Source organism: Bremia lactucae, linkage group LG6 (assembly GCF_004359215.1).
Source record: "Bremia lactucae strain SF5 linkage group LG6, whole genome shotgun sequence".
NCBI lineage: Eukaryota > Oomycota > Peronosporomycetes > Peronosporales > Peronosporaceae > Bremia > Bremia lactucae.
The window spans coordinates 5,179,082-5,202,630 of record NC_090615.1 but is presented as its reverse complement, the minus strand read 5'-3'; the positions used below and the strand labels follow the sequence as shown (position 1 = coordinate 5,202,630).

The 23,549-nt window shown below is 43.7% G+C and overlaps 4 protein-coding genes across 4 annotated transcripts; 3 read left to right on the top strand and 1 right to left on the bottom strand.

Moving 5' to 3' along the window:
• Window positions 1-2,191: 2,191 nt before the first annotated feature.
• CCR75_000316 (uncharacterized protein) lies at window positions 2,192-2,914 on the top strand (the record flags this gene model as incomplete). The annotated part of the gene is made up of 1 exon (XM_067958424.1): window positions 2,192-2,914. The coding sequence occupies one exon, from the start codon at window positions 2,192-2,194 to the stop codon at window positions 2,912-2,914; it is 723 nt and encodes a 240-aa protein (XP_067818115.1).
• Window positions 2,915-3,079: 165 nt separating this feature from the next.
• On the bottom strand, window positions 3,080-4,965 carry CCR75_000315 (uncharacterized protein; the record flags this gene model as incomplete). The annotated part of the gene is made up of 2 exons (XM_067958423.1): window positions 3,080-4,872; window positions 4,920-4,965. 2 exons carry the CDS (start codon window positions 4,963-4,965, stop codon window positions 3,080-3,082), a joined length of 1,839 nt encoding a protein of 612 aa, XP_067818116.1.
• A 495-nt stretch (window positions 4,966-5,460) lies between these two features.
• CCR75_000314 (uncharacterized protein) lies at window positions 5,461-7,126 on the top strand (the record flags this gene model as incomplete). The annotated part of the gene is made up of 9 exons (XM_067958422.1): window positions 5,461-5,539; window positions 5,568-5,722; window positions 5,748-5,832; window positions 5,901-6,115; window positions 6,188-6,277; window positions 6,305-6,390; window positions 6,453-6,598; window positions 6,666-6,798; window positions 6,857-7,126. The coding sequence occupies 9 exons, from the start codon at window positions 5,461-5,463 to the stop codon at window positions 6,891-6,893; spliced, it is 1,026 nt and encodes a 341-aa protein (XP_067818117.1). The 3' UTR covers window positions 6,894-7,126.
• A 13,910-nt stretch (window positions 7,127-21,036) lies between these two features.
• Window positions 21,037-21,936, top strand: CCR75_000313 (uncharacterized protein; the record flags this gene model as incomplete). Its single annotated transcript, XM_067958421.1, has 1 exon — window positions 21,037-21,936. One exon carries the CDS (start codon window positions 21,037-21,039, stop codon window positions 21,934-21,936), a length of 900 nt encoding a protein of 299 aa, XP_067818118.1.
• Window positions 21,937-23,549: the final 1,613 nt, after the last annotated feature.

The window sequence follows — 23,549 nt, the reverse complement described above, 5'->3', positions numbered from 1 at the left end:
GTCATTTTTGATAACTCGTGGAGTATTGGCATGGAAGGTGTTTTCGACCGGTATCGATTTGGTGCTAAGCGCGAGCGCATCGAAGATGCCAAAGACACGACTTCATGTTCCAACGCAGTTGTTTTTACTGCGACTGCCAATGTCGCTAGGCGGCATCCCTCCTAATGTGAATGCACCTATGTGCATCACATACACAAGGGGTTAATCACAAAATGTGAACCACACCCGAGTGGTGGGTCTAATTACTTTATTGAAGTAGTTGATCATCCCCTGAAGTAAACCAAGTGAACTGTGTAACATTACGGCAACTTTAGCCCATTATACTTCCAATTATCTCAACATTGTAAGCCAATATCAGTAGACAGGCATTTCAGAGAAGAAAAAGCGGCCACGTCTGCCTTCTGTTAATTCAAGTTCGTTGCATGATCGTAACTATGCTTTCTGTATAGCTTGTAGCTGATGCAGCATCTTGGCTCGAAACACCTGAGCTGGTGGTACACCTCTCCCGAATGCCTTCCCTTGCGCAGCTTCACAAACGTAAATGGATGTAAAATCTCCGCAGGAGTTGCCATCCATTAGTTTCTACAATTTGCAAGGCACGCCTGGAATCAAGCTCATAAATCTGGTTAGAATATCAGCAAACAGCAACAATTGAAAACATGTATTCCCTCAAATACTCAGTTTATCCAATTGATGGAATATATTCCAGCCTGGAGATAAAATTCTATTTTTGAAGGATGTTAAAGAAATGTATGGTCATTACATAAACATGAAGGGTCCAAACCATAATCTTAGTAAGTTAAATCGCGACTAATAATTGAAGACACCAGTCACGAGAGAGCGGTTTATTAATTGGAGGGCTTCACAAACGCCGCGATATCATATGGCTGAGGTGTTGCGTTCAGTTTTGATCAGGTCAAAAACCTTGTAAGCGTTGCGGGTAGAAATGATTGTGATCCGGATTCCTATCTGCAGGTCTACTAGTAAATAATCAATACGTAAATGCACAGACAGAGAGCACACAATTATATGAAAAAGAGAGAGTGTCATTACTTCCGTTATCCTCTGCGCGACTGGCAAAAATTCATCCGCAAATTAAATCAGGAATAAAATTTTCACAGTCGCTTGACGTAAACATAACACTAAGAAAATGATATTCGTACCATACTAGCGGATCATCCACTTGATGCGTGCCTTTCAATACTACTTCCTTACAAGTGGATACACAAAGAGCAAGCACCACTAATTAATTTCATGCTTGTGAATATCGGCAGCCGACGCGAGTTGATAATGACGCATAGTCGACACGACAGGGCTAAGTTCTATTTCTGCTCGCAGCATTTCATGCACATAGCTGCGCATGTGATAAAGTCTGTTCATTATTTGCATTTTGCCAATTGCTTGGTGCTTGCTCTTCAAATTGCCCAGGATGCAGTGCATTTATTCATTGCAAGCTCGTCAATAAATTTGCCAAATGTATTTGCAATATGAATTGGTATTTTCTACGTCATCTAAAAACACTTATCTGTAAAAGTGCGAGACAAATTGCTCGAGGAACGCGATCACGCTTATCTGAAATTTCGGCTTAGTTTAATTATTACCAGTAAGGATTGTGAAGGATCTGATTTGCCGTTTTGTAAATAGTGGGGGGTAATTATGTTATCCGGACGGTCGATGCCAATCTCTTGTTCGACTTAAGAAATGGGGAGATGATTCTCGATCGAAGCTCGTGGAGGCTGCGGGCAGCAAAAAATGCGAAAGGGAATGCCAAAAGGACGAATAAACCTAAAATATGTAGTGAACATTAACTTATCGTCACTCCATTTAATAAGTTTTGATTGGGGGCTAACTTATTTCATTAAATAATAAAATTACGGACGTACGCCATGACAATGTATCGCTACCGGTACTTTATTTATCCTTTTTTCGCTACCGGTACTTTATTTAAAATAATCCACTGTCGGTCCAGTCTTACAGTACTGACGCCAGCATGACATGCGTGGGATGGTACCGGTAAGCTCCTGCGACCCAAAATACTGAGAATTAGTAACTTGGAATCCGCGAGTCCGTTTTACTTACTTGTCGCAGCACCATTAACCGCCATGCCAAGTCTTAAAATCAAACGTGCCTATTTAAACATCACTTGTGAAACTCCGCCACACCCGCAGCATCCTACTCTCTCTTAAAGAACATGATGAATCTATTCAAGCATGGAGAGACAAAAGCGACGGAGGACCACGCCAAGCGTGGGGACCATGTCTATTCCACAGCCGATGACGTGGACTTTGAGGCCTATGGGAAAGAGAGCGTCCAGGTCCTTCTGAATCGCCACACGGGCGCCGACAAGGTGACGACGTGGGAGCTTGTAGATGACACGAATGAAGTCAAAGTCTGGCGTGGAGCCGTGAAAGATTGCGACTGGGCACCGTTCCGTGCTGCACGTCGTATTCATGCGAACAAGCGCTTGATTACGCAAGTCCTGTTAGATCCGAACCGCTTGCTCGAATTAGACGAGATGATGGAGAAAATCGAGACGCTGCGCGACATTGAAAAGTCTGGCCACTTGGCGTTCCGTCAGATAACTAGCAAGGGCCAATTTCCCATCCATGGTCGCGAATTTGTGGTCGTTACGTACGCTACTACGCTCGAGGATGGCCGTGTCATTATCGCCACGCGTTCACTTAATGTCGCAAACGTGACTCCTCTCGATGGTTACGTTCGCGCCCATAATTTTATTTCGGGTTACATTATTGAGGAACAAAAAAATGATGACGACAGCGTCTACTGCGACGTAACGCTCCTTGCCCACGCAGACTTAGCGGGTTACATTCCACCTAGCATTATTAACATGCTAGGTACGTCTTCAACGATTAAAGTTCTCGCGAACTTGGCGACCATCGTGACGGCCAAGTAGACACATTCATTTGCAGTGGTAATTAGACTCGCCCGTAAAATCACAATTTTTATGCTTTTACGTAAAACCTCATTGACTTAAGTCTTTTAAATCGCACTACTGTTGTATTTATATTTCTATTAATTTTTTACATGTCACGTTATTTTTTGCTCGAAAAAAGTTGGTTTAGATAAAAAAAGACAACTTGGGATTTGTAAAGTCGATCGTGTCTATCCTGTCAGCCGACACGACGATGACTGCATTATCGCCATGACGAACTGAGTGAGCGGCCTCGTGTTCATGAATACTATCGCCTTCAACAGCAGACGCAACAATTGGAGGAATCGTAAATTCCGTATTGTGCGGATCTGAGCATGCGTGTTTCGAATAAAGCTTGTCTTCACTCTCTCGTGTCTTCGGAACTGACGAAGAGAGAAACAGGCCCTTCATGCGCTGGTGAAAACTTGGACTCAAATCGTTTTTGCTTTTATAGGAATGTCTCCTCGAGCCTTGACTAATTGTGTTTCCATTTTCAAAGCTTTTCGAAGTGCCACGGTCGCTCTTGCTCTTGTCGATATGAAGATTAACTGCGAGTACTGTCGTCTCGCGGGTGCTACTTGGTATAAGAGACCACAAGGAAGCCAATTTCTTAATGCGCTCAGGCTTTTCCAGCTTCATAAAATCATCATAAATATCCCGTGAAACAGCAGCAACTTCAATCAAAAAGCCATCGGTAGCTTCACGTTTGACCACATCAGAAGGAATCGCATCAGGTGGTGCGCATAAAGTCACCACCACCTTCTGAATACACGCAATTGATACAATTCCTCGAGACGGCTGGACGACATACCCGGATTGATTCGACGTACGAACCTTAAAAATAAGGCAATTTGATTGACTAGAGTTCAAAATACACAACTCCGTCGATCCCCAGTACCGCGTTGCACGTTTTAAATGAAATGGCAGCACCTCACTCGGCGTTATAGAATAGAGCAACGAACCACGTCTGTCAGTCAAAGCATTCGACATCACATCACACGGTCGCGCTTTTGAAACCGTGTTGCTATTGAAGCTGTTATCGTCAATAGTACTGGAAAGACCAGATGTCGATATGCGATTTTTATAAAGCAAAGACGGTCGAGCTTTTGTCCACGTTTCAGTATTTTCTTCACATTGATTCTCAGAAACAGGTGGCTCCATGATTTTATAGTAGCTAGCGCCATTCGTGACCGAGTTTTGACGACGGGAACGCTCCCTTTGGTCCTGGGGTGGCGTAAATTGGTTTAAAGACTGTGTAGAACTCTTGTTTCTATACCGATGCTCTCCTGCACTGGGCCCCAATGATTTTTTTTCACTATAACGTACATTCGTGTTATTCATACTTGACGACAACACCTTCTTGTTTTGCATTGTTTTCGTCAACGACTCCCCCCTCGGCTCAATAAAGCGACATACCATTTTGTTCTCGGTAATACAATCATTTGGTACGTTCTGCCAGAATCGACGCAATGATGCAAGAGCATTGAAATCAAGTTTCTCTCGTGCCCAGCTTTGTTGGCCTCGCTCGACGTTTTGAACGAGAAACAACTCCGAGGATTCAAGACACTGCAAGTCCTGCGAATTCATGACTGCAACGCGTTCACACGTTTCTATTGAAGCGGATAAAATGATTTGAACACGAGCTCCAGGCATCACGAGACCATGAGTTGGACGCACTGTGAACGCGTCCGGGTTTCGCGTCCGAACACGAAACACCACGTCGTATTGATGCGACAGGTTTGTAAGCGTGAGAATACAGCGTGGCCGCTCGGAAGATGTGCGCTGTGGAAACGGGAAGAGAAGTTCACGTGCAGGCTCGAGTAAGAGACTTGAGCCAACGCCCACGGATGCAGTGAACATGCTGTACTTCTTGAACCTGCTTGTTGAATTGTGTAGAGAGCGTTTCGTTTTCGGTATCCTCTCTAATCGGATGGTACCAACTGTAAATACCATAAACCAAATAAAAAAAGACGTGATGTAAAAATACCAAAGTATCGGTTGAAATTGGCGTCCATGACGCGGACTCGCGACATTGCTGATTTTCATGCCTTACGCTCTCTCGAAGGATACTAAAATAGAGTCCTATTAAGGATTCTTTGTACCTCTGCCTCTTGTGCTGAAGTCACGAGGTGCGTCGCCAGATCTAAATTACGATTTAGAGGTCTTATCGTTGGTCTAAATTCGTGAAGAGAGTATCTATTTATACGGAACATGCCATTATATATTTAACAGGAGTGGAGATGTACACTCAGCATGCCAGCAGCATTTTTCACTAAAAGCTTGAAAGATTCTATCATCCGCGTGCGCAGCTTGTCGAAGTTTTGTCGATATGCTTGCTACATAAGCAACGACTTAATGTGCTACCGATTATAGAAAAAAAAACTTAAGTCTCCTGCTGCTTAGAGGTCCGGAGCCAAATGCATCATGCTCATTAAGTACGAATGAGAAATTAAGAATTCGGTCTACTATTTTAGCTTGCTCAATTTTAATTTATTAGTATTTCAAATCACTTAATTGCGATATAAATGATGAGCGAGCCGAATACAGAGGATAAGGTGGACCTCGACGATCTCCTCGACGGTAAACTTTACGTCCTCATATTCACGAGTACGTACTACGCTCACGCAATAAGCAGATGCGCTGGACGACTTTGCGGACGAAATTAACGCTCTGGAAACAACGAATATCACGAAAGATGCCAACGCCACTGCTAAAGTAGCGCCGAATAGTGAAGATAACAACTTAGAAGAGGTCAAAGGAGTGTTTATGAACATACATAAGTCAATTAGTGTTCGTTTGACGCTTGTGAAATTAGAATATGATGAAATTGCTGGACGATGCCCAGAATCCCGAATTTCAAAAAGTGTTAGAGCAGGCTTTTCGAGAGCTGGGCACGGATGGTATACAGAATTTGAACGGTAACGTTGAATGAAGTAGAATTGACAATTGTTCATTTGAATATGTACAGCTGATGCTGAGAATATTGAGCAGCTCCTAGGGTCCTTAAAGACTGAAAATGGTACCGATGAGACGGACGACGTGAATGTTGGCGTGGCCAAGACTTTGCAAGACATGGCCAAAGCAGCGGAAGATATGGAAGATATGGGAACGGCACAAGTCGAAGCTATGGGAGAAGACATGATGGCCGAAATGATGAAAAAGTTTGAAGCCATGGGGGAAAAGGTTGGTTGTGTTTTTCAATAATTATTTAATAATTAATGGATGACCAATAATAATGTAATGTGGTTTGGAAAGAATGATTTCGAAGGCTTGGTGGATGGTATGATGCAGCAGCTTCTGTCAAAAGACGTCATGTATGACCCGATAAAACAAATCTGCGAGCGGGTAAGATAATTCTAATCGACTTTGTAGAGGAAGTTGACTCACGTAATCATACACAAGTACCCCGAATGGCTCGCAGATAGAAAAGCTTTGCTCTCCAAAGAGGACTATGAGAGGTTTATCACGTGCCTAATGTTCGTACTAGTGTTTAAATTTGACATTGTTGTCGTGTTGCCAGATATGGCAAACAATTTCAATGTTTCCAACAAATTGTGGCCACATATGAATCCGAGCCCGATAATTTTGCTCGATTGTCAGAACTCATGCAAGAAATGCAAGAAACTGGTCAACCACCTTCCGAAATTGTCAAAGAGTTGGCTCCAGGTATTGTTAAGCTGAAGGTGTTTGTAAATATGATAAATCCGATTGCTTAAATTTTTTTTTTTTACAGGATTGCAATTTGATAAGGAAGGAATGCCATTACTGCCGAATATGGTCCGTCGTTCCGGGAGTTTGCTAATTTTGGTCATTTCTAACAATAGCTGCAATGTAACAGATCCCAGGCTTATTTCCTACGAACCCTCGTAAGTATTGTATGCTCTCATATTCTAGCAATTGTAGTAATGTGAAATATTGCCGTAGTCAGCGGTCAGGAACAGTGCTCAGTCATGTGATGTAGGAAAGAGACGAGCTCATGTCATCGAGCGCTTCTCTAGTTACTGTACTTGTAGACACATAATCAAGTTTTCTAATTCGTATCGAAGATGGAGGTTAGCCCTCTTACGACAATACTTAATACATGTAAACAAGGACGACGGACACATGTCTAAATAGTTTATATTGGTGTGAAATGGCCATCTTATACCGCATCTTTTTCAATCTAAAGCAATTTTTTTGATATGTGAATCATCTATCTGGAGTATTATTTATTAGCCGATTTCGATTTATAAATTCATGAAGCCAGGAGCAAAAGATCTAACACAAAATTTTGTCGTCTTAACGCAAATTGCGCGTTGAAGATTACAGTTTAACAAGCGGTCGCATATTTCTTTAACTATGTTGATTTAAAACTTGTTCTCCGAAAACGTATAACCGTCACTATTCGATAGAATTTGACGTCTACCGTGTTCTATGGTCGCTAACTTTCATTTACTTTAATCCGATAAATAATAACTGCTTATAATTATATAGAAAGGGATAAAGTTATCAGAGGAGGACTGTATCAACAAATGAGCAGAACTATCACATTGCGCTATGCTGGATGCGGTCGAAGATAATTTGTTGGACGACATCGCCAAGGGCAAAATAGTTGAGGACAAAGTCTGGGATAAAGACAAAAAGGAAAAATTCACATCAAATAAGCAAAATAAAAGATTTTGATTAGGATTCACTATCAATGAGGCTTGCAAAGCAAGTGATGTCCAACTCAACGGGCACGGCAATTGTAACGGGGCACTGCCAACTTGTACTGCTTCAGTACAAGTCCACTTCGCACTGCCTCAGTGCGAGTGGTGCCTCACGTCACTTCGCGTGACACTAGTACGTGCAGAGGAAGTCTTCGCTTAAGAACGGTTGCTTTAAAGAGGTTGAAATGAAAACTGTATTAATATAATTAAGTTTATTTTGTCTATCTACTTAATACTAACTTAATTATAAACTAATACAAAACATGTGCTAAAAGTCTTATCTGTCTTTCTCTTTGCGCGCGTCCAGCGCTGACTGGACCGCGGAGAAAGTAGATATAATGGTCTAAATCTACCAATGGACAAGGCTTTAGAATATTACCATGTAAAGTAATATTCTCCAAATATTATCTACCTTTTATATAATCTATTAATAAGTGTTAGTTTCATGTAACGATACAACCCGTTACATCACACCTCCCTTAAACGACAATCACTCTGACTTTCATTGGGCAGAGTGGTCACTATAAGACCACTTTATTAAAAACGATGTTGATTGGTTAGAACCATCATTTTTAATTCTATCGCATGGTTAACAAGTCCATGCGGTATGCGAATAGTGCGACGCCTTCGGCTGCGGTTCATGCAGCCGCGGGCGACGCATTATTCTCTCTTGCGGCAGACGTTCCGCCTGCCGTAGTGTCATCTTCTCCCGCAACTCTAAATGTTGCGGGTGCACGTGGCGATACACCATGTGAATGCGACCACCTTTGGAGGTCGACTACGAATGCGAGTGGGACGAAATGGCCGACTCGGGGAGAACAGAACAGTCGTCTGATCATCGTCAGGCGGCTGACTATGAGCCTTCGAATGAGGGGGCTCATTCGGATAGACGTGCTGGTAGCATTCGCGACAGCATGTTCGGTTCCGACGGTGATGATGATTCCTCATCGCCAGCTCCGTCTCCCGTGCCGTCAACTGCAATATTTTGTGCGTGGTGATGACAATGGCGTAAGCCATCCTAATAAAGTTCATGTGGTACCCCTTTTTCAGTAAGTTTTAGTCAGGGGATCGTAGACACTAAAATGTCTTGTCTTGCCCCTGAGATGAACCGTTGCTTTTGACCGAGCAGCTAATCAATAGCTTGTCTGGAGAGACTACTCCTCACAAAAAATATTTATTATTTATTGCAACAAAGCTACATGGCCTTGATCCCAGCGCGAAGTACTTTCGCGCTGAGGATATTTTTTTCTCGATGCTTTTTTCAAGCATCGATGGTATAGTGGCAACAATAAGCGAGATAAAGTCTCGCTTATACAAGCCTGGAGCGCGTTCATTCGCATGTCAGAGACATTAGACGCGAAGCCTAGCTTCAAAGACTTAACACGATTCGCGTTTAGTTTGTAAAACGAACTCCAACCGGTGCAAGGTATAATTGCATCGGTTGTCACGTGAGGAAGGACTTCCATGCCTCAAGTGGGGTGATCCCTGTCCGTGTTGTGTTGACAACACGAAGCGAGTGAAAGGTGATGTCATTTCCCTTTATTCGCCCTGGGGAAGGGCTCGCATCTCTATCGAGATACGCGATGCGATTGACGTTTTGAAATCGATTCACAAGCGCCAGGGCGCGTGTTTTCCGATCGACCTTCTGATCCATCGGATGAGTCTTGTCATACTGACGGACGAGGCCCTCAACGTCAACAATCAGCTGAGAACGAGGACCCCAGCTGTCATGTGAAGGTCATGGATAACCGCGCCAGCGAACAAGATAGCTCGTTCGCTGCCCCTGCACATCACATTGGTTTTGGATACGTCTAACAAGGAAACGTTGACCACCGTGGAAATCCATTTATGGTTGTGGCGGAGGAGAGAAAATTAGATCCGACCCATTTGTCGGATCTAAAGTCGAAAATCGACAAACTCGATCACTTCCTCCATGATTTAGAGGAGGGACTTGATCACGAGCGCAGTAAGCATCGCTCGTTAGAGCAGACGGTGCAGGCTCACCATATCGAACGGTTGGAAGACCGTTCGAACAGTGCGTACTCCATGTTGAAGTACGAACGGAAATATCACGCTCTTCGTGATGAGCTGTCATCCGCTCATGACGGTTTCGAGGATCTTCGGACTCGGCATGAGAACCTCCAGATTCAACATAAGAATCTGGTTCGTGACCACAAGAATCTCTTAGGGATTTTTAAAAAGGGTGGTCAGATCCGTCCTCGGAAGAAACCGCGTTGTGATGGTACGGACGGAGCCGACAAACGAAAAACGTAGGATGCGTTCGCATCCTACGTGGCAATACTATTGTGTAGGCATTGCCTCAACGATGCAGTACACGGAAAGGCCCACTGAACTTGGGTAGTAGTTTACTGCTACCCACATTAGTGACTAATCGCTTAGGTAAGTTTAACTTAAAGAGTAGCACTAGGTCATACTTTTTAAATGAATGAACATTTGCTCTTCCATGTTTGTCTGCATTCGCTTCTGTCGGTCCACTGCGTTAGCAATGGATTCCTGAACGAAACGGATTATTGATTCTCGAGTTAGCAGAAACTCTTCTGCTAACTCATTTGTTTTGTCTTTTTCAGTACGCTTTGTGCGTACTGCCATGAGATCATTCTCATCTTCGATAACGATTTCTTCGACATCGACATCACTAGCGTCGTTGTTAACTTCGACGCGTGATGAGCATGAGCCAAAAATGGTTTTGCTCGTGCCAGTCCACCCCCCCCTTAAGCTAGAGGATCCCTCTTATTGAGTGGGTATACTTGGATGGCGTAAGCCATTCATGAAAATCGGTGTATGCGTTGTAGACGCATGCACCGAATATTGATGGCGAATTCGACCATTGGTAATAACTCCCTTCAATTCGGATACGATTTGACGTAACCTCGAAGTATCATTTCGAGGGCGCGATTTACGCGCTCCGTCTGACCACCTGTCTCTAAATGACCAGAAATTGACATATTTAGCCGTATTCCGAGAAATCGGAACACGGAATGCCAAAACTCCGCCGTAAATCGTGGATCTCTATACGAGACCAGTTCACGGGGTAACCCGTGGAGTTTGAATACCGTGCCGATAAAGACACGGGCACAGCCCGGAGCCGTGCTTGACTCTGGTACCGCAGCAAGATGTACCATCTTGCTGAATCTTCCTACAAAAAAGATTTTATTGTTTTCGTGATCGTCTTCGGGAAATCCGAAGACGAAGTCCATAGATACGGACTGCCAACACTCTGCCGGAAGTGGTAGAGGTTGGAGAGGTGCACAGGATGAAGGTCTGTGCTCTACCCATTGACATACCTCGCAAGCACGAATGTACTTGCGCACGAACTGATACTGGCGGGGTCAGTAAAAGTTGCGACTTACTGTGAGATAAGTCTTCTCACGTCCACGACGCCCACTTGTTGGTGCATCTTGACACTCATACATGATGCGCAAGCGCAAATCGACGACACGTGGAGTGTCGCCGGAAACGGCTGTGAAGTACAGTAAGCCGTTGGGTTTCGTGTATCGATCTGATGACGATCGATATAAAGCCGGTAAATCTTTAAAAGATTTATCGGATGGATTCATCAGATGATCCATCAAACATAGAAGGTCATTATCTTCTTTGTAGGCTTTCTTTATGTCATCAAACAAGGTTGATGACGAAACACTTGAAATGAGTGTTGCAACAGTGGGATTATTTTCACTGTTAGAGTGCGCAGCTGACTCGAAATCGGGTCGACGTGATAACGCATCACCGACGACATTAAGTCATCCTGATTTATATTCGACGGAGAAATCATACTCCGCGAAGAAGGATAGCCACCTCGCCATTCTTTGCGTGAGGTGTGGGCTATTTACGGCCGTACGTAATGACGCATGATCCGTATATACGGTGAACGGTCTATCTCCTAGGAGGTAGACCCTAAATTTAGCCAGTTCATATTTCATGGCAAGGAGGTCCTTGTCATGCCCTATGTTATTGCGTTCAGCTGGCTGCAGCTGACGCGATTGGTAACAGACGACGCGCTCCGCGCCATCTGTATCGTATTGCATTAACGCACAGCCGATTGCGAAATCGCTGGCGTCACAGACCACATGGAATGGTCTGTCTTGATCCGCAATCGCCAATATGGGCGATTGCATCAAGCTTTGCTTGATACCTTCAAACGAACGCTGACAATCAGCGTTCCATAACCATTTCTCGTCTTTTTTTCAAGAGACGCGAGAGATGAACTGTCATCTCTGCATAATTGCGAGAGTACTTGTGTAAGTACGCCGCTAAACCAAGGAACATTTCTAAGTCCCTTGACATCGACTCGAACTGGACAGTCGGTAATTGCCTTAATCTTTTCGGGATCAGGGCGCACGCCGTGTTTACCGACGATGCACCCAATAAATGGTATTTCGCTTGCAGCGAATATATGCTTCTTGAGATTTGCGTACAACTTATGCTTTAGCATAAGTGTAAGAACCTGACGTACGTGAATTTTATGAACTTCCACGTCCGTCTTTCCGCCCATTGCTCGGCTATGGACGAATACATCTTTAAAATAACTCAGTGCGAATTCTCGCACCGGTCTCAAAAGATTCGTTGCGCTTCTGCTGAATGTTGCAGGGGCGTTACTAAGCCCCTGTGGCATTACTAGCCATTCCCAGAGCCTTTCGCTGGAAGTGCTCACTGCTGTGTCCGGGATGTCCCGTTCACGCATAAGGATCTGATGAAATCCATCCATCAGATCCATAAACGAAGAGATAATACTCTTAGACATATCATCTATGATTTCGTCTTTTCTAGGTATCGAATTTTGAGCCGGTATTCAGTTTATTGAATGCGTGCACTATCCGCCACCCTCCGTGGCCTTTCGCACTCAGAAGGTCGGAGAGCCATCTGGGGAGGTTGATTCCCTCACATGGCCCGCTTTCAATCGATCGATAAAGTATTTATCGATCGCAAGTACTTGTTCACGAGGCAGTGGCCACTGCTTCATGACACAGTACTTCGAGCCAGTGCCCTTATCCTTAGGCGACTCGCATGGAACTGTTTTAGGAAATTCATCCCTGAATCCAATCAAATCCTTGTATACAAGGATTTGTCTTAAGTGACTCTTAGGATTAAGTAGTATCTCTCTCAATCCGAGTCTTCAAATCGAGGACATTTTCGTCCTTCGATGAGCTGCAGAGAACCCGTTCGTACTTGGCAAAGATTACCGCTGACCAAATATCGGTTACGCATTCGTTCTCTGTGACGAGTACGCAGATCTGCTTGATTCTACCACTATGCAGATCTCTCAAGATAATTGAGAAATCTCCGAAGTCAACTTCGAAGGCGCATACAGATCAAGAGTACAAGCGCCTATTCTTGATCAGTCATTAACCAAGACATTAAATGTCTCGATTACTTCCTGAAAACCCTTTTCCACAGGCTGCCGAGGGATTAATCCCTCGGGATGCTGAAGTCTATTCACTTAAGCATTAAATATTTGAAGAGATTTCTCCTCGAGTACGTGGGGACTTATTCCCTCAACGTCTTCCGACTGTGATTGTGCTATCACAGTCGGGTCCTCTATGGTCGACTCTTTACTCGACCTAGGATCATCTTGTTGTCCATTTTGGACAACCGGTATCTTCCTTGAATGTCGCCCGCTAGGCGTACATTCATGTTTCAATCCACTCGACTTAATCGAGTGGTGGACCTTCGGCGCTGCCTGTGCACTCGAACAGCCGCCGGCAGCTGACTCCACAGAGTGAGTATTAATCAAATTGTGATCTTGTGCAGTCGTACTAACGACCGTACCACAAGTGAGGCCATCGCACTCACTCGTAGTACATCCACACGCTTGTGGACGCTCCAAGACGTTCATCAGATGGCCATCTGATGAACAAGTGGCAGGCATCTTTACGGATCGATGCTGCCAGCTGATCCTTGGCTCGTATTTTCTGAGCCAAGGTAGACCTAGGATGACATCAATTTTGTCATCCAAATCCAGTACGATAAAATCATCATCGTACCGTTAATCTTTTAACGTGTAGTGAAATTTCACTTCGAGTTTCATAACTGTTATCGATGCGCCTGTCGCTAGACGCACTGTCATCCTCATGGAGGGATGTCACGCTCACCAAATTTGAGCCAACGACCCTCTAGCGACTGGCGACGAATAAAGTAATTCGACGGTCCACGGTCCACTAGGTCTCTAAGTAACAAATCATTTGTCACATTTAATTTCAAGGTGATGAGGGATACCTCATCACCAGGTGCAGAGACACATAATGATTGTGTGTCTGGAGCAACTTTTGTCAAGAGATTTGCAAATTCTCTTGAGGCTGCTGAATCAATAGGGCGTTGCGCCCCTACTGACCCCGACCGTTTTTTGGCGGTCCGCCTCGCTGTTGCGATTTCTCACAACGTCGAACCCGCGACCTTTGACCTTTTTGGCATTCGGTCCAAATTACGTTCAGCACCTTTCGGTGCTGGGCGTGGGGCACTACACTCATGAGCGTAGTGTCCTAACGTTTGACAACGTTTGCATTTATGCAATCGCTTGTTTCTGGAAAACGAGATTTTTCGCTTTCGACATAAGAGAGGTCCATAAATTTTAGACCTCCAAGCTCGTGTCGTCTTGGAGGACGATACGATGACGAACTAGCTTGAGCCTGTCTCAAGCTAAAGTCCTCCTGTTCCACATATTGCTTCTTCAAGCGTATCCAGTTCCAAGCGAAACAGGTGGGTCTTTACGGGACCATCCGTAAGACCTTGCATGAACACCGTAATCAACGTGTGCTGATGAACTGGGTTGTTTGTGATACAACTCGCTTAGAGTCGTATGTGCTGGGCATAAGCGTGAGCATCACGCTTGCGTTGCTTGAGTTTCAAAAGCTCTGATCGAGCTCTGAACTCAGCCCTAGGCTGTTGAAACGTCTGTTTGAGCCGGGCTTTAAAAGCCTCTAGCGACCCAAAGACATATGGGTCGCGCAACTTAAGGCCCAATGCCCAAATTTTTGCACGACCTGCCAAATTTGATTGAGCGAATGCGACTAGTACAAGTCGGCAGTGCCTCGATACACCTGGTAGCACTTTGTAGTCCGTCCAAGGACCACAGTTCCATCATCTAACATGGACATGTTAGATGATCGGAAGTCTTTTTTTTAAAACACTTGCTTGAAAGAGGGTTACAAGAAAACTGTATTTGATATAATTAGTTTCTTTTGTTTCTATCTATCAATACTAACTTAATTACAAATTAACAAAAAACATGTGATTAAGTCGTATCTGTCTCTCTCTTTGCACGCGTCCAGCGCTAACTGAACCGCGATAAAAGTAGATATAATGGTGTATATCTACCAATGGATAAGCTTTTAGAATATTATTATGGAAAGTAATATTCTCCAAATAATATCTACCTTTTAAATAATATATTCATTAACAATCTTTAAGTGTTAATTTCATGTAACAATATACCCTGTTACACTTATGGTATTAACCAGGACTCTTCAAAATCAAATTTGCTGCTCTGCAATGCGTCTAGCATATACAGCAGTTTTTTTACTCCGGAAGAGCTTTGCACACTTATGTAACATTTTAAAGCTATCTGTTTTTGAAAGATAGGAACACAGAAGCAATTGCATGAGGAATGAACCTATTTTTGTTTCAGTTACACTTCTTCTAAGCCAGCTAGCAGCATTATCGGATGAAAAGTCAGCAGTATCTAGCTTAAGGAACTTATTTACCAATTTTTGTGGAATGCGGGACTAGGATAGCGGTGCACCTTAATACAAATTTAGAGATTATTGAAGTTCTATAAATAAATTCAAGCTATGCATGCTTGAATTTATTAATAGAACTTCAATAATTTAAAAAAAAATGTATTCGGTTAAGCCGACGCTTCATATATTCGCTTATAACTCTTCATAGATGATTTACTTGTCTTTAAATCTTAAGATGTATCTTCTATTAGGGGAGGGTGGATTCACACGAGCAAAACCATTTCTGGCTCATTCTCATCACGGTCGAAGTTAACAACGACGCGAGTGATGTCGATGTCGAAGAAATCGACAACGAAGATGGGAATAATCTCATGGCAGTGCGCACAAAGCGCACTGAAAAATACAAGTCAGCAAAGGAATATCTGCTGGCTCGAGAATCAGTAATCCGTCTCGTACAGGATTCCAATGCTAACGCAGTGGAACGACAGAAACGAAACGCAGACAAACATGGAAGAGCAAACGTTTTTTAATTTAAAATTAATGACCTAGTGCTACTCTCTACGGTAACTTAACTAAGCGTGTAGTCACTAATTTGGGTAGCAGTAAACTACTACCCAAGTTTATTAGGCCTTTCCGTGTACTGCATCGCAGAGGCAACGCGTACACAATTTAGAATTGCCACGTAGGATGCAAACGCATCCTACGTTTTGCATTGGTCTGCTCCGCTCGTACCATCAGTACGCGGTCTCTTCCGAGGACGGTTCTGATCACTCTTTTCAAGAATCCTTAGAAGATTCTTGTGGTCACGAACCAGATTCTCATGTTGCATCTGGAGGTTCTCATGCCGAGTTCGAAGATCCTCGAAACCGTGGTGAGCGGAAGACAGCTCATCGCGAAGAGCGTGATATTTCCGTTCGTACTTCAACATGGAGTACGCACTGTTCGAACGGTCTTCCAACCGTTCGATATGGTGAGCCTGCACCGTCTGCTCTAACGAGCGACGCTTACCGCGCTCGTGATCAAGTCCCTCCTCTAAATCATGGAGGAAGTGATCGAGTTTGTCGATTTTCGACTTTAGATCCGACAAATGGGTCGGATCTAATTTTCTCTCCTCCGCCACAACCATAAATGGATTTCCACGGTGGTCAACGTTTCCTTGTTAGACGTATCCAAAACCACCGTGATGTGCAGGGGCAGCGAACGAGCTATCTTGTTCGCTTGCGCGGTTATCCATGACCTTCACATGAGAGCTGGGGTCCTCGTTCTCAGCTGATTGTTGACGTTGAGGGCCTCGTCCGTCAGTATGACAAGACTCATCCGATGGATCAGAAGGTCGATCGGAAAACACGCGCCCCTGGCGCATGTGAATCGATTGCAAAACGTCAATCGCATCGCGTATCTTGATAGAGATGCGAGCCCTTCCCCAGGGCGAATAAAGGGAAAAGACATCACCTTTCACTCGCATCGTGTTGTCAACACAACAAGGACAGGGATCACCCCACGTGAGGCATGGAAGTCCTGCCTCACGTGACAACCGATGCAATTTATACTTGCACCGCTTGGAGTTCGTTTCTTAAATTGAACCCGGTTCGCGTTAAGTTTTTGAAGCCAGGCTTCGCGTCCAATGTCTTTGACATTGCGAATGAACGCGCTTCAGGCTAACGTCGCTTGCATAAGCCAGACTTTATATCGCTTGTTATTGTTACTATACCATCGATGCTTAAAGAAAACATCGAGATAAAAATTCTTCCTCAGGCGAAAGTTCTTCGCGCTGGGATCAAGGCCATGTAGCTTTGTCGCAATAAGTAAAGGATTGTTATTATGAGGAGTAGTCTCTCCAGACAGCTGTTCGAGCAAAACCACGGCTTCTTTTCAGGGGCAAGAAAAGACATTTTAGTGTCTACGATCCCCTGAGTGGTACCCACCGAAAAAGTGGTACCACTAGAACTTTATTACGATGGATTACGCCATCGTCATCACCACGCACATAAATATTGCAGTTGACGGCACGGGAGACGGAGCTGGCGATGAAGAATCATTATCACCGTCGGAACCGAACATGCTGTAGCGAATGCAACAGCACGTCTATCCGAATGAGCCCCCTCATTCGAAGGCTCATAATCAGCCGCCTGACGATGATCAGGCGACTGTTCTGCTCTCCACGAGTCGGACGAAATGGCCGACTCGCATTCGTAGTCGACCTCGAAAGAGGGGTCGCATTCACGGGGCGTATCACCACGTGCACCCGCAACATTTAGAGTTGCGGAAGAAGATGACACTACGGCAGGCGGGACGTCTGCCGCAAGAGACAATAATGCGTCGCCCGCGGCTGCATGAATCGCAGTCGAAGGCTCTGCACTATTCGTTTACCAAATGGACTTATTAACCATGCGATAGAATCAAAAATGATGGTTCTAACCAATCAACATCGTTTCTTATAAAGTGGTCTTATAGTGACCACTATACCGAATGACAGTCAGAGTGATTGTCGTTCAAGAGAGGGGTGATATAACGGGGTGTATCGTTACATAAAACTAACACTTAAAGGTTGTTAATTAATATATTATCTAAATAATTTTTGGAGAATATTACTTCTCATAATAATAATATTTTAAGAGCTTATCTGATGGTATTCGTCGCCATTCTTGCTGTACAACACAGTCCCTGTCTGTATTAGCTTCTAATTAAGTTAGTATTAGTAGATATAAACAGAGGATCTTAATAATATTAAATTTACAGTTTTCTTCAACCCTCTTCAAAGCAAGTGTTTTAAAGAAAGTCTTCCTCTGCACATACTAGTGTACGTGAAGTAACACGAGGCACCACTCGCACTGAGGCAGTGCGAAGTGGACTTGTACTGAGTACAAGTCGGGGGCAGTGCCTCATTACAATAAGTGAGTCACATTTGCTCGTCTGATGTAAACGGCGATTTCCTGTAAGATATCTGCGGTAAGGTGAATGCCTGCCGTGGATCATATTCTGGAGAAGTTAACGTTTTCCTTTACCCGGTATTCGATGGTACAAGGATGAGAGGGTAAGAGCGAACGACCTAATGTCAACATCGATAGATATGTCATTAATCTGGATATTAACCCGTCTCTCGGAGCTATCTTAGGAGGCAAACTGTTTGAGTGGACCGACACAAAAAAAATTACCTGGCTTCAGGAGCGTAGGAGGGACTATGCAAGTGTTTGTGTTATCCAACTACTATCGTAGCATAACAACAATAACTCTGAGGTAACGCGGCTGCGATTTACCTAACATGCGATTAGTTATTGTACGAAACCAACCAGAATAAATGAAATCAAAGGAGTTTATCAAATGCACTAATGCTGTGGCTCCCATTTAATAACATTTATTTGCTATGGTAAGTATACTTTCTCTTGGGTCCTGTTGAGTTTTCGGTGTATGAACTTGGCTTTAGGCGCATGTTGCTAATCTTTTTCCAGTTTGTACAGCTTGACGCCAGCGGCTAACCCGCTTACGACAGAACTCATTCGTTCGATCGCTCTCCATTCGAGGTCACTCAAATGAGTAAACCCTTCAAGCGTGGCGTGATAGCCTTCTTGAGGGGCTGGAAAGCTCCCTACTTTTTCATATAACATGTCCATGTTGGCTAGAACGTGTATAGGCCCCTGAACGGACTACGAAGTGCTAGCAGGTGTAACGCGGCACCTTTCACTAGTACTATTAAGTACTAGTCAACTTACACTGATTACAGTGACGGTTAAATGCCTCGAAACTTCGCGTATACAAGGGTACAGAGGAAGGATTTTAACTAGCTAAGGGGCTTTAGCTACCGAAGGTAATTCAAAGGATTAGAATTAGAGAAAAGTAAGACTGTAGTAATATATTTAGGCTCCTACGTAACGATCTTCTATCTAGTTCTGAACTTTTTATATTCATAATATGGCACCTCCTTGCGCACCAATATCTTATTGCGTCAACATCACCAAATTTGATAATATTTGAACTATCAAGTCAAATTAAAAAAGATAATAATTTGTACTTCTTTATTTATTTTCTCTCATAGGATATAATATTTACTCTTCCTCTCATAGGAACTAATACTATGTGATTGTACACCCCGTTACAAAAGTCGTGTTCTGACACACAATTCCTGCCAGATATGACCAGTGTAAAACCCTCTTGAAAATACAACTCGAAGACTGCTATCAAATGACTAAACGTCCTACAGCTGTTGCCCTTGCAGAAGATCAAAAAATGTTATTCGCTTAAGCAACATTATTGCTAACTTTGTGTAAAAGAAACTAAAGTTAATTTGTTTTCTTTTATAATCAAATTGATAAAAATGAAGTCTTTGAAATGGGGGTACAAGTTAGCGGTTTGTAAAACGTAAAGCTGCACATTTGGCAGGTAAAGTTCAGCTGATATAAACGTAAATATTTTGCAAAGCATATCGATAGATGACAATAGTTTCCATTGACGTTTTTCGCGGTTAACCAATTTTATCGTGCTGGATACTTGCGATTGTCTCTTGCCTCTCTAAGGTAGGATTTCGAAAACTTCTTGCGTTACGCATTATTTTCTGTAATTGCCGTGGCTTGAGCAGCCGCTGTGTTTACGAGGCATTCTAGTGGAAGTCCGCTAATGATGAAACTATGATAATAGAAGGAATAAGGACAGAGGAAGTGCGGTATGTCTTTTCTATTTTTGGAGCTAAAACGTGCTAGCGTAATCCTTCATTCCAAAGTGGCGTAATCGTATCCTGCAAGTTGCACCGAAATACGGTTAGCTAGGTCGCCGTTGACTTTTGCCAAAAGACTCAATTGTTGGTGGTTTTCTCAATATAAGGCTTTCGCCTTTACGCTAGGCTTGGGGCTGCGCTAAGAGGAGATTGTGACATTACAAAAGATAGTTTACGAAAGTGTTTGGCAACCTTAGGGCAATTACATTTATGCGGCATGTATTAGTTGGGTTCTTGATGGCGATAAATTAACATTTTAAATACCCCTTACTGGCTCAACCCAGTCCCTTCACTTCCTGCACGTTCCGTATTATGGGCCAGCGGTACTTAGATCTGAGTTGCTGCTTAATTCGTCACGCGGTCAAGTAATTCTTAGACAACAGCTGTTGTCAAATCGGTCAAGTCGCAATTGCTGCGATAGTTTAATTGTATGTAGCACGGTCTGCATGCATCCATGCGCTGATAAAGTTGCTACGCACTTGCAAAACTCAATGCCGTAAATTCACACAGCAGATGTAAGCAACAATGTATCGTCTCTGTGCAAGCAAATCGATCTTGCCTATTGGCATAGGGAAACAAAAACCTATTTCATAAAAACCACAACACTCGTAGTACCCTCGAGACAATCTCCCGAGCAAACAATATTCAAGCATAATCGCCGCAATGTGATATCCAGGCCATTGCAATGGATATTAAGACCACTGACTAGCCCATTTCCGTGCGCACGGTGCGTCACGACCGATCGAAGTGGGGCAAAAATAAAATCATACGTGTAAACCCTCGCCAAAATAGTCACATTTATGTGTGTTGCATACAGAAATCGTGTTTAATCGATTGATCCCTTTCCAAATATCCGCTTTTTAAGTATAGAGAACAGCCAGTCCACACGATGCCCATGTGGACCCCCAACTCGTACACACATTCGCCAAATTCTAACGGGAAGTACTTTGTAACTTGCTGTGCCGTGTCGACTACAGTCCCTTAAAGCTGCAACGGCTACAACCATAGCTTGTCATGGTATTCCGCAAGTCTATTTCCCTGCCGGTCGCGCCATCCGTCCAGCTGCGACGGCGTCAATCGTGCCGCTCGTTCTCGATCGCTAAGCGTCGCGGAGATCGGCAAACGAATCGCCTCTCACCACCGCAGAGTATGGAACAGACGCTTCTAGACACTGTGCACGTGGAGTTTATTAAGGCAGTGGTACCTGGCCAGAACAAACTCGCTAGCCCGCGTTACATTATGCGCGTTATTAATACGGCGTTGGACCAGACGTGGGAGATGGGAAGGACCTTTAAAGAGTTTTATGAGCTAAAGGAAGCAATTGCGAACGTGCTTGACTATGGCCATTTTTGCCCATCGAATTGCCCGTGGCTCTACATGTACGCGGCCCACCATTTCCCCCGCCGCCGTATCTTTCGATCACGAAGCCCCAGTGTGATTTCGGCGCGTCTCTCGCAATTGCAAACGTATTTTTCGACGCTCTTGCAAATGGCCAAGCAAAAACGTAACCTCGCATGTCCAGTGTCGTCAACTAAATTTCCAGAGCTTATTTACGACTTTCTATTTGAAGGAATGGTCTTTGAGCACTCGGACTTTATGCGCTTAAGTGAGCGCGCAACAATCGTTGGAGGACGAGATACCTATGTTGCCGAGCTGGACCCAACACAAGACCCGGACGACTGTTCCATCTGTTGCAACGCACTGGTGGAGAACAACGCGTTATCAATTATCGTTGCAGCTGTTACTGAAAAATCGGATATACCTGGTAGCGTCCGGGCGGGCCTTACAACACTGGATTGTGGCCATTGTTTCCACGACGAGTGCATTTTGGCAAAACTTAATGAATCACTCACATGTCCGCTTTGTGTCCCGCCGTCAATTTCGCTAGAATTGGACCTAGTTAAAACGCTGTAATAAAATTCTGTACCCCCTACAAAGCGAAGGCTTTTGAGATTTTAAGATCTCGAACCTGGTTTTTTTGTTATTTTACACGGCATGATGACACTTAAGTCTTTTACGAATGCTTTTTGGCACTGGATTCTATATTTTATGAGGTGACAGTATTTTATGTCGCCGTATATAGCTACACTCAGGCTGTAATAATCAGCAAGTGCAAGATGTACGAAACTGGTTTTTGTTCTGCTTTCGTGTACTCGTAGTCCTCAGCGTCTAGAACATGTTGTTAATCGACAGATTTTAGAGAGAAGCTTTCATCTTCCTAATCTCAAGTGATGCTACGATACGAAGTATCGCTAGATTACAAATTGACGCTTGGTTGTCGATTATACGGGATCCTATCGGCATTACGAAGTATCTCACATTACAACGTAAAAAATCTGCGATCATGCCATCGTGCAATCACAGCGTGATGCGTGCATGTCAGGACTTTAAAGGCAAGCAACTTCATTAGTAAAAATAATGAAGTTCTCGGGATACATAGCAATCACAAAAGCAAAAGGTGGCTATCCTTTTTATTATTTTTGATTTAGAAGCTGTGCTTGTTTTTCCTTGGGTTTTAATTTTAAGTTCAAGTTTTTCATGGTTTTTGGACTATAATTGAATTTTTAGTTGAATTGGCAATACCTTTCCTATTATAATTATTTTTTTGTTTTTTAGGGGTGTGGCTGTACCAAAAGGGGTGTGTGATAAAGAGAAGTCCAAGTTGTTCTCGCAGCCCCGGGTCGGTAACAAAGTAAACGTATGAAAGTATTTTTGCGTTTATTCCAGGGTGTGCATCGCTATACCTCCGCCAACATTAATTCTCGGTCTTCATCATGCCGCTTGCTCCACCCCCAGAACACATTTCTGAGACCTATGAGGAAGTGGAGGAGGCAATTAAAACGTTTTGCGTGGCAAGTAGATTATTCAACGAAGAAATTACGCAAGAAGGCCGACAATTACCGAAAAACTAGGAAGGTGTGGCTTGTGTGCGTTCATGGTGGTGCGCACAGAAGCAATGTCCAAGACTGTATAGGCCGGGTATGTGTCGATATCGAATTCTTTAGGGTGTAAGCCGAGGTATGTGGCTATACCGAAAGGCTTGTGTGGCTATACCGGCTCCTAATATATTATTGCAACTACATTCCTCCCTCCTGTAACTTATAGCCCCAGTGGACACATTGTAATACAAGTTATCAGAGGCCTCAAGTTATCGGATTTTACTGTAGTAGCGTCATTTATATGCTGTAGTACGACCACGTTGGACGTCAAATCCCTTCAGTTAGCAAAGATTATATGTTTTCGGGGAACAACTTTTCAAACGGAGGACTGTTTGTATTGCAACTCATTGCTCACCGTTCATTCTCGCGTAAAGTAGCGATTGGCGGGAGGGATTTAAATGACTTAAATCGATTAATGAACAGAACCGTTACATTGCCAATTCTACAGTACAATGTATGACCACGATGCCCATCATCTCAGCCGCTGTTTGCGAAGCCGCTACATACTCAGCTTCCATTGTTGACAATGCAACAAATTTCTGTTTCTTGCACATCCAGCATACAACCATGCCGCCCACCATGAACACA